Raw genomic sequence first — 10,851 nt, forward strand, 5'->3', positions numbered from 1 at the left:
CCATCGCTTATTGATAAAATTGTATATATTATGCGTTTTCATCTTAAAATTTATATTAAAGCTGGAATATAGCTGATACAAGTTGTTTAGATCTAAAAAAAGCAATGTATATTTTCGCAGCACAAAAGCGATGCAGATGATTTGTGCTTTAACAAAATGTATCAATTTGTGCATAACTCCTAACTTCTTTTTCTTTCAATTATAAATTGACCAAAACTGTCACAATGTTGCAAAGTTCTCCAAAACACAAGGCTTTATGCCAACTACAAAGTTATTATTTAGAGAAAACCCTGCTATCCTAAAAACTGGGACCTGACAGCACCTGGATCCAAGAGGTACAGAAGATTAATATATATATAGTGATATATATATATTTATAAATCCAACGGTTAAAATGTCAAGATATGAGAATCTGTGCAAAGACATTAGGAATTGTTACAAAATATTACAAAATACGCACTCGCGTACACAATTATTATACAGATTTCTCTACAAGAGCTGAACAGTTGAATTCTAGTGCAAATAGAGATCTCCATTAACCTGGATCTAAGGATGGTGTTAGTAAACAGTGTGTTATATGGGTCTCCTGTCTTCCTTGAAAGCAAGGAGACCGAGCGTATGGTCACATCATGGTCTCTACAATAACATGGGTTGGCTTCAGGTGGCCTCCGTTCGCACAGAAAGGTGTGGATCCTTCTGCGTCTGTGGCCCAGCGATTTATATCTTTCGGAGCTGTGACTGACTTGATTCTCTGTAAAAAAATGACGTGAAAATGGGTATTTTGGTTTCACAGTTTTTTTTAATCTGACTGGTTGGTATGTAGTTTAAGGGACTCTTTCACAAAGCAGCTAGGGCTTGTGGTAAAAGGGGGTGGAATTAACAGATCAATGAATGTCCTCTTCTGAAATTCTCACTCATCCTTACAATGGCTGCCTCATCCAAAATAAAGGGTGAGAAACTTCCAGAACCAAACAGTTTCCACCCAAGGTGAGGAGTCACTCAATGACAAGGATTGGCTGAAAACTAGTGGGTGTTGAACCCTGTCTGATAAATGTGTTCTGAGCGACGATATTCTGGGCCCTATATATTTATGCTCTCTTCCCCTCTACATATGGTGATGCTGTGTTCACGTATTCTGTTGTGTATACAGTTTATGTGTTATATACTGTTCTGCCAGTAGGTGGTGCTGTTTACATATTTCACTGTTCACTTTTGTTTGTGGTATCTTCCTGTTTGCCTTAATAAAAAAAACAAACTTTTTGTAGGCCGCAGCCTTGTTTTGAAAGGATAAGGCTGCGTACATTTTATTTCTGTAAAGCTTTAATTAATTTCTGGTGAAAGGAAGCTAGGCTAGGTAGGCAGGAAGTGGGGATGGAGCTGGACAGGAAGTTGGTGGAAGTGGGCAGGCAGTGGACAGGGCAAAGTCTCCAGAGGAATGAATCAGTTTGGATGTATTTAAACAAGTTCTAATCGGCCATAATGACATCACTTCCCCTTACCTCGATCAAGGAGCCCTCTGATTGCACAATCCGTAAGACAACAACCAATGGTATGCAGACCATGGATGACAGGGCCAGAACCCACCCCAGCCCAATGGCCCAGTCAGGGTACGTGTAGTACTTGTTGTAGGTGAGAGGGGTATATTTGGCTAAAGAAAATATAAAGCAGCCCTGAAAGTACAAAAAAAATATACGGTAAGTCCTGATACAAGGAAGTTACATAACATGAATATATTATCAATGTAAACATGAATAGTATAATTACTGTTTGAAGAGAAGATCGTGATCATAAAGAGAACTATAGATAGCGGGCCATCTGTATATAGGGTCGAGCTAGATCAGATATATTGTTTATATGTTTCATAATAGCTCTGCTGTGTTAACCCCTTCATAACAAGGACCGTACATGTATGGGCTCACAATGCATTGTTTTTAAAGGGTTTAAGGACAACCCATTATCCTTAAGGGGTTAATACAAAACTGACCAGCTTGCCTCTTCCCACAACACATCAAACCGCAAAGCTTTACATAAACATATAGAATAAATAGTGATGGCAGAAAAAAAACAATCGGTTCATCTAGTCTGCCCTTTTTAAATCACTTTTTACTTAGTTGTTCTTTAGAAGAGCTTTGCCCGCACCTTAAGCGTTCTTGAATTCGTTTGCCCTGTTTGCCTGCACTACCTGCGCCGGAAGCCTATTCCAGGTATCTACTACCTCTTCAGTAATGCAGAATTTTATCACATTAGTCCTCAGCTTTCCATGACCTCTAAAGTTAACTCATGCCCTCTAGTTCTGGAACTTTATATTGAAAATGCTTCTATGTTGGACTTACCACGCAGAGCAGTGGGGTGATCACACACCAGCTCCATTTCATCCATGGACCTGGTCTGTACCCGATCATGTCCTCAATGTTTTCATAAAATTTATCAGCGCCTGAAGACAAAGAAAAAAAAATCACCAACTGTTATCAGAGCTTAAAAATGCATCCTCAAAAACTTAAATAAAATAAATAAAAATCAATCCCCTGTGATGACATCATATAAACAAAAAATATGTAATAGTAATATTAAACACTAAAAAATCTTAGGGATATTGCTACTAGAATCTGTTTGCAAGAGTAGTGGGTGCAGGGAACTGCATGACATGAGTTTACAAAGAACAATTCTGGTGCAAAACACTAAACAAAGATCAGTTGAAACAGTTTGTCAGTTTCCATGGTGACTGCAATACAGTCAAAGCGCTACTTTAAATCAATGATTTTTAAATTGCTCTTTATAATTAAAGGCTTCTTTAACTCCTCATAAACTTTGAATGATTGTCATTAAAAAAATGAATATACATTTAAAATGCAAATATTAGGTGCTGAGAAACTATAATGCATTAGGTTGCATTTAACACTTTTGTAATCAAACGTATCATTAGAACCACCATTCCTAGCCCGTCCCGGAAATAACTTTATAATCATGTAAAAACGTTTCCTCATTCATCATTTTTACCAGGATCTGTTAATGGTCATGTGACGCAAGCAGACAATGATAGGCTGTTGCCATAGAAACTTACCATAAACCCAGGCTACGGCAATACATTCAAAGAATGCAACCCAAAGGAGGCAAACTCCGCTAGCTGCATAGTAGTCAAAGAGTTGAAACACGTACATGCCACCCTGTGTGGAGTGAGGAGAACAAGAGAATAAGGGCAGACTCCAGATATGGGGGGGGGGGGGGGGTAGCTTTTACTGGGCCAAAACAGAAAATATATAAAGAAATCACATTTGTAGATGAAACAGGACAGGAGCCAAGGAGAGGAGGCTTTAACCATGGGCTGAAGAACATAGACAATAGATTCTAGACATTGGTTAAAAATGGGGTAATATATGCATATATATTAGGTGATGGATTACAAAACCAGGATTTGGGGAATCTGGTGAGTGAAAAATGCTGTCCTGAAGGGGTTAAGATATAGAGTTCCTGATGGTTGGTGTGATGTTGTGATGGGATGATGACACTTACTTCAGTGACCATGGTTAGCCCCAGAAGATAGCTGAGGAAGCACACTATAGCGATGAAGACCTCTCGTCGATAACCCTTCCGTAGGAAGGATGGGTACAGATCAACTAAAGATGTGATCTGTCCTTCAACTTCAACAAACTGCGGACAGTAAATGAACAGTCAGGACCTAGATGTTACACCCATTATACGGACAACTCTATTTATATATATATATATGTGTGTGTATATATATATATATATATATATATATTATATATGTATATATATATATATTATATAATATATGCTGCCTAACTGACCTTTTTTGCGTGCTCTGACAGGGGCCACAATATTAAAACATCATTAAGGATTTGGTGGTAGATGCCAGCAACCACGTTTGATTTTAGTAATAAATAAAAATGCAAATACAAACAGTACACTAAAAAATATATTAGCTTTCAGTAAAATCTGCATTGAAATGATTGGACTTTTTAACCTCATTTATTTGTACCTGGAACATGCAAACAAAAATGCAAATGTTTGTGATGCTAATTTAATCTCTCATGTGAATAACAAACATTATAGTATATAGACTGATAGACAGCAATGGGATTTGCTTATCTGCTATTTTCTGCATGATGTTCTAATTTCATACACTAAAATTTATAGAGAGGAGGGTTCTTGAGTTTTATGATGGACTAGCTTGGGATCAAACACCAAGAGGAAATAGACCACCAAGAACACAAGGAACCAGCAGTTTTTCACAAAAAAGTTTTAGTTGTACTATGTCCTTCCCCTTTGTTCTTTGGTAAATGGGTTTTTGTTTTGGAGTCACTAACCTGGCTATCTAGTCCAAGCAGCAGAAGCATAATAAAGAACAGGATGGCCCAGAAGGTGGGGAGAGGCATCATCGACACGGCTTTTGGGTAGGCAATGAAAGCCAGGCCGGGACCTAGAGAGAAATCAAAAGGAGGGGTACAGTGGGGGGTACAGTAATTAGCACAGCTCTGTTCATGGTACTAGAGGCAATTCCCTGTCTGAGTGAGTGAACCCCGTAACGCTACTCAATGTATATATTACTTATGGCCAAGACCTTTCAGTACTTTTGACACACTAGGCTATGGCTTTTCAGAATCCACAGAGTCACTATACATCTCGCTTTTCTGGTCTAGAACTCTAGATTGCGATAAAATGGGTGGCTAAGAATTCCCATAAAAGTTACTTTAAGAGCGCTATACTATGTGAAAAGTAGCACAAATGTGCTTTATTCCTAGCTGGTAAGATGGCAGTAGATTTAATTAAAATTAAAATCCACTTAAGGCGATTCCCTGAACTAGCGAAAGGCACACAAACCCATTAAAACCCATTTAACAGGAAAGAGGTAGGTGTCCTGATGTCTGTATATTAGGAAGTAACAGGTAGCTGTCCTGATGTCTGTGTATTAGGAGGAGGTGAGAGGTAGATGTGCTGATGTCTGTGTATTAGGAGGAGGTGATTAGGAGATAAGTGCTCTGTGTATAAAGAAGAGTACAGGTGTATGCGTTCTGACATATGTTTTAGGGGGCAAGAGATAAAACAAACATGTATATGGATATCAGGAAGACAATTAAAAGAGCATTTATAAAAATATTTAAAGACTGATGGACTGCAGCTCCAGGGCCCTGGCTGGTGAAGTATTAAAGTGAATTGTAATAATCATTTTGTGAATGACTACTTAGTGAATATGGGCCTCCTTACATATTGAGCAATGAGGTCTGAATCAATTATCTGTTATGTTACCAGTGACTAAAATTAACAAAAATATGTCAAAGATGAACCCTGTGGACATATTAGAGAGATGTTTAGAGTAATACTCGAGTCACTCTGGAAATATGTTAAATACAACATGATCCTCAGGTGAAAGTCTCACGTTCCACAAATCTACCCCATCTCACTGCCTGAGGAGTACATAATCCATCTCAAATCCCGTAGGGGCCAAATCCTTGGGTCCCATCATTGCTAGAAGATCTTGTATATCTCCAAGGATCTCGGATATTCATTTTAGGCTCTATCACAGCCACCACAAAGCTTTCCCTGAGCTTACTTGGGTGTCACTTGTAAGCAAACTAACCTACAAAGTAAGTAACCTATCAATATCATCATCAAGCCTAATTTGGATCTATGTGACTTTAAGGCACAGCTAAAAAACCCAAAGGTCCACACACCCAGGAATGCGATAATTAGAGGGTCACTCATAAAAAATAAGAAACAGTGGCCACTGGTTAAGGTTCTGCACCTTCAAGAAGCAGAACCTGAAGAAATAACTCTTCTTTCGAAGATATTTTTCAACAGTTGAAATGCGACGTGGACTCAAAGTTGAGGGATGTAGGTTGTTCAAACCCTTGCTTTGTTGTGGGAAAAGCCACCCCAGGGCCTTCTTCTGCCATAACATTTCCCTTTATGATGAGGCCACAATTACGGTTTTCCACAACCTGTCACCTTTGACATCAAAAGGCTACACAGACTGAAAATTCTACAACCACTAAAACTCAATATAGAGCCCATCTGCTGTCAGGGGCAAGGGAAAGTGTTCCCCCGCAAGACATAAGTGGCCAAGAGAACCGTTGGGCTGCATGGTTTTTACTGTTTTTTTTCTGGTCTACCACGGCCTAGCACACAGAGGTCTGTCACTGGCCTTGCTGGCTTTCAGTGACAGTGCTCACCTGAGCATCATCCATACAGTACCTGACTCAGCCACATCTGCAATGTCCACCCCTTGCTCTTGTGCCATGAAGCCCAGGATGGAAAAAATTGCGAAGCCAGACACAAAACTGGTACCACTGTTGAGGCATCCCAGCAGCAAACAGTCCCTAAGTCACACACATGTCACGGAGCAGTGTTAATGAACAAAAACCAAACCCAGACCAGCCCATCTCCCTCTGACCGCCAACTTGCCTATAACAGTTGTATTTAAACTTGTTGTAGCTGCCCAAGGATGTCATGGCCCCAAGACAGATGGCATAGGAGAAGAAAATTTGAGTGCCGGCGTCAATCCATACCTTTCAAGAATAGAAGATAGCAGCTAGGTAGAGCAGGGATATGTTCTGTACTACTCAGTATTCCTACATAAACCTCTAGGTATGAATATCAATCGGAAGACACATGGGGCTTGGAATGACAAGGAAAAGGAAGATAACGGAAAAAGAGACAGCAGTCGAGGAGGGACAGGAAGACGCTATGAAAACAAGAGAACTCGACTTGAGAAGTCACCAGGATTGATTCACATTGAAGGATAAATTGCTATAAAATATATGATGATATTAGTTCATGTGCCACATTTTCAAAGGCTGGATTGGGGAAAAAAAGGGACTGAATGTATAAAGCTAAAATTAAGAAATGTAATTGTTATTAATAACGGATAAGACAAGAAGAACAACAAAAATTGCTTACTGTATCTCTTCCCCATAGTGTTTGTCTAGGATTCATTAACAATATTAATAATATCAAATGTACATTGGGCAAAAAGAAACTTGTGACTCAAAGGAACGGCTCATTCTGTTTCTCTCCAATAAAACTGGGTACGCAGAAACGTTTGCTTCATACAACATTACATAGTATCATTGCTCGTGGAAAGGAAAAAAAGCAACACAATTTACAAGCCTGACCTCAAGTGCCCTTCAATAAATGCTTCTCTAGGCTTATTCTCAGGGGAAATATGGCCAATTGTCAGCCACATGTCTGTGTTTTAACATGGAACGCTTCATTTGCAGACTCATCCTGCATCCTCACCTGAGGGTCCCCCAGACGAGTAATGTTTGGGTACAAGTAGAATTTGATTCCCTCTGCGGCTCCGGGCAGGGTGACCCCCCGAATCAGGAGGACAATCAGCATGATGAACGGAAACGTGGCAGTAAAATATACCACCTAAATTAAAAAAAGAATATGGTCAGAGAGAAACTAAACGTAATTATTAGTTATTTCAACATAGGCAATTATAAGCGTGAATGGATGAGGTCAAATGATACCCCGAACAGAGTCTGATGAGACTGTGGGGTTCAGTGGAATGTAGGTGAACTTTAATAGGTGTCTTAGACATTTTTTCCCCAAATTGCATAATATTGGACATAAGGTGGACTCCATGTGGACTCTTTAACGAGGGTGACAGATATAATTTATTCAGTGGTTTTAAGCTTATGTATATATCTAATGGTGTATATCTCTCATGGTATCTCAATCTGACAGAAAGAACTTTAATAAGGCTTAATTTCATTATATTGTGAACATTTGTGTACCAGAAGACCAGAAGTGTGGTTTTGAAGTAACTTTTAGCAGCCGTATATTACAACAACCAGCAGATAAAATATATATATTAAAAAAATCCAAAAACATTCATCTTCAAGGCTATTTTAATATACCCCATATGTGCCCATGAGATCCCCCCATCTATGCAGTGTGGACCTCCTGGACAAGACCTCTTACCTTCCCTGTGGATCGAACTCCTTTCCAGATACAGAAGAAGCAGATAACCCAGGTGAGAAGCAGACACAGAGCCAGATCCCATTTCACTATACCAACATCATCAATTCCCTTTGATAAGCTAAGAACTTTGTGCCTGATGGAGACAATAAACCGGTGTAAGCGAAAAAGGAATATGTGGTTTTAATAGTCAGCAGTTGCACGTTAAGTGTCAAAGTTGAATGTTTCACATAGGCTTTTCAGAGGGATAGAATCATTTGGCCGAGACCATGAGAGTCGATGAGTGGGGTTAGTTGGTGTAGATGAAACATTGTGACCGATTTCAAGGCATATTACTGATTCCTCCTATACGCCTCTCCAACCCTATAGACTTTAATGTCTCCTGGCCTGTGTGCCCAACACGTTTTGACAATATTTTTATATTATTGTAATTCATGCATGTTGCTTACATCGCTGATTTTTAAAAGTTACTTTAATTACAATATGATTCCCTCTCTAAACCCAGGTGACACAGTGAAAATGTTATGTTCTTCTATCATTTGACACCTGTCTTTACTCCACGTGGTATGAAAAAAACCAAAATTATAGTTAAATCTGTGTCTTTAAAAAAAATGGGCAGACTAGATGGGGCCGAATGGCTCTGATCTGCCGTCAAATTCTATGTTTCTATGTTAAGAACGGTCCTTACTCCCAGAATTCTGTCACAGGAGAGGTGAAGTTTGTGGAGTTCAGCGCCATCCACATGGTTTTGTTCTTCCTGTAAGTATCCTCCACGCAGGTCTCGGTGTTCCACAACTGGTGGCAGAGAGCCCACGGCAGTTGACTTTGGAATGACTGAAACAAGTAATACACTCCCCATGCCAGGATCACGATATAGTACACGTTCAGGAGAGACACAATAACGATGGAAGCATAGCCGATTCCTAGGAAAGAAATGAAACACACATACAATTGGAATATATATTTTTATAGACATGACAGTGTCTGTGGTTATCAAAGTATTAATTTTTTCCCTAAATTGTGATATTTTATCCTTTTTTTTCTAATGTGATCATTCATTTTCTTTTTAAAGAAAATTTTTTTAAAAACAAGGCTCAGATAAGAGTATTTTGTGGCTATGCTATTAGAAGCCGCTCCATTACAACAGAAAGGAAATGAGTCAGTTTTAGGTAATTGAGTTTCAAACATTTCTGATTCGGAACAAGTAAAATGATGGGAAAATGAACCCACGCGCTGAATGAGAAAATAAACACCTAATAATGAAACCCGATCTGAAGGTCTACTTAGGGTTATTTTTATATTTGTTCCTTTCTTTTTTTTCCATTCACTTTAAGACAACGCTGGCAATTTATTCAGTTTTTAAGTTTAATTAGTCATTATAAACAAGGAACTAACAAAAACGGAAGTTAGAATGGATCGTTTGTGGTAACAAATGTCACAATGTGTTCTAAGTAAGGCTGATTCTTCCTGCAAAGCTATTTTTCTACGCAAATGGGTTATCGTGACCTATGGACAGCTAACTCACACTTGTTTGGAGATGGTTTATAATGGTTCTTGAGGACACTGTTTTGTTAATTAGCGACCTTACCTGTAAAGATGGGGCAGATCTTTTCCCAACAAGTGATTCCTCCTTCAGATGTGAACTGACCTAAAGCAACCTCCAGGAAGAACACAGGCAAGCCACCCCCGAACAGAAAGATAAAGTATGGGATAAGGAACGCACCTTTAAATGGAAACAAAAAGAGATTGAAATGATAAGGCTCTTCCACATGATATTGTGTGAAGACGACTTAGTCTTCCTTGGAGAAAGAGGACCTACTTTGGTTGTTCTGGCTCAAGCAAGCACAGAAACTCACCTCCACCGTTCTTGTAGCAGAGATACGGAAATCTCCAAACATTCCCAAGACCAATGAAGCCTCCGGCCACGGACAGCAAAAAGTCAATCTTACTAGCCCATTTTTCCCGTTGAGGGGGTTTACCATCAGCTTCATCTTCTGGTCGAGTTCCAGGGCTCTTTCCTGGGGAAGGTTTCAAAATGTCCTTGTGAAAATCTTTCAGACACTGTAGCTTCTCTTTGTTGGACATTTCTGAGTCTGCAAAACATAATGTGACAAAAAACTGAAGTTCTTTCATCCATGAGGTTAACATTGCATTTGATGATGGGAATTGGACAAGGTCTGTTTTCAGACATGCACAAGCCCTCTCCTGCGATTCAAACAGGATACATCACACAGTGATTTAAGATGCAAGCATACTCATTACCCACTGGATGGTATAAGATGATGACAAACAGAATGCTGCTTGTATTCTGCCCTCATCAGATGACAACACATAAAAGTTAAAGGGATAGAACAGTTGAGGCCAAAAATTTCTCATGCTAATTACCAGTGCCCCGATCAGGGGTACAACCGTTACCTTTGTATGGGGCCTGGGCAAGTAATGGGGCATGGCCTTCCTTATCTGCCACAGGCACCCTTGTTGGCTCTCGCAGCCTGCTGCCTGGGACCTCACGACCTTCTACCTATGTCTGGGCCTTTCCAGGCTTTACAGTTCAAATGGCCCATTCTGAGGATAAGCTCCATGAGGTTGCATTGTGAGGAGTATGGTCTTTAGATACGTACAGGGTCCCGAGAGCCAGTATCTAAAGGGCTCAGTATGGCATGTCTATGCTGAAAGCAATCACGGGACGTTATAGAAAGCTGCATTCATGTTTTACTGTCTCTGGAGTGCAATACACTATGTATCATTATTAGGTATTAACTACTATGGTTTTATTCCAATAGTCCCCAGACTAAGGGTGATGACTGAAAACAGAAAACCCATTATAGTCCACAATATTATGCCATTTTTATATAACAGGGAAGGTTGAAACAACCTACAAATACATTCTACAACCGATCATGAGTG

At 39.6% G+C, this 10,851-nt stretch overlaps 1 protein-coding gene across 1 annotated transcript; it reads right to left on the reverse strand.

Annotated features, from left to right (window-relative positions):
* Nucleotides 1–622: 622 nt before the first annotated feature.
* LOC149273215 (sodium- and chloride-dependent taurine transporter-like) lies at nt 623–10,029 on the reverse strand. Its single transcript, XM_089506588.1, has 13 exons — nt 9,801–10,029; nt 9,533–9,667; nt 8,633–8,867; nt 7,948–8,080; nt 7,258–7,392; nt 6,424–6,527; nt 6,214–6,338; nt 4,329–4,441; nt 3,511–3,648; nt 3,062–3,164; nt 2,334–2,434; nt 1,500–1,670; nt 623–751 (listed from the first exon to the last, which is right to left on the reverse strand). The coding sequence occupies exons 1-13, from the start codon at nt 10,027–10,029 to the stop codon at nt 623–625; spliced, it is 1,851 nt and encodes a 616-aa protein (XP_089362714.1).
* Between the last annotated feature and the right edge of the window lie 822 nt (nt 10,030–10,851).

This window comes from Sceloporus occidentalis, unplaced genomic scaffold (genome assembly GCF_023333645.1).
Source record: "Sceloporus occidentalis isolate IW3139 unplaced genomic scaffold, rSceOcc1.0.p SCAF_395, whole genome shotgun sequence".
Taxonomy (NCBI): Eukaryota; Metazoa; Chordata; class Lepidosauria; order Squamata; family Phrynosomatidae; genus Sceloporus; species Sceloporus occidentalis.

Coding starts and splice junctions, on each gene's coding strand:
- LOC149273215 (XM_089506588.1), bottom strand. CDS start 10,029: ATGTCCAACAAAGAGAAGCTACAGTGTCTGAAAGATTTTCACAAGGAC. Junction 3,649..4,328: donor TGCTTGGACTAGATAGCCAG/GTTAGTGACTCC, acceptor TACTGTCCGCAG/TTTGTTGAAGTTGAAGGACA. Junction 2,435..3,061: donor TGCCGTAGCCTGGGTTTATG/GTAAGTTTCTAT, acceptor CTTTGTCTTCAG/GCGCTGATAAATTTTATGAA.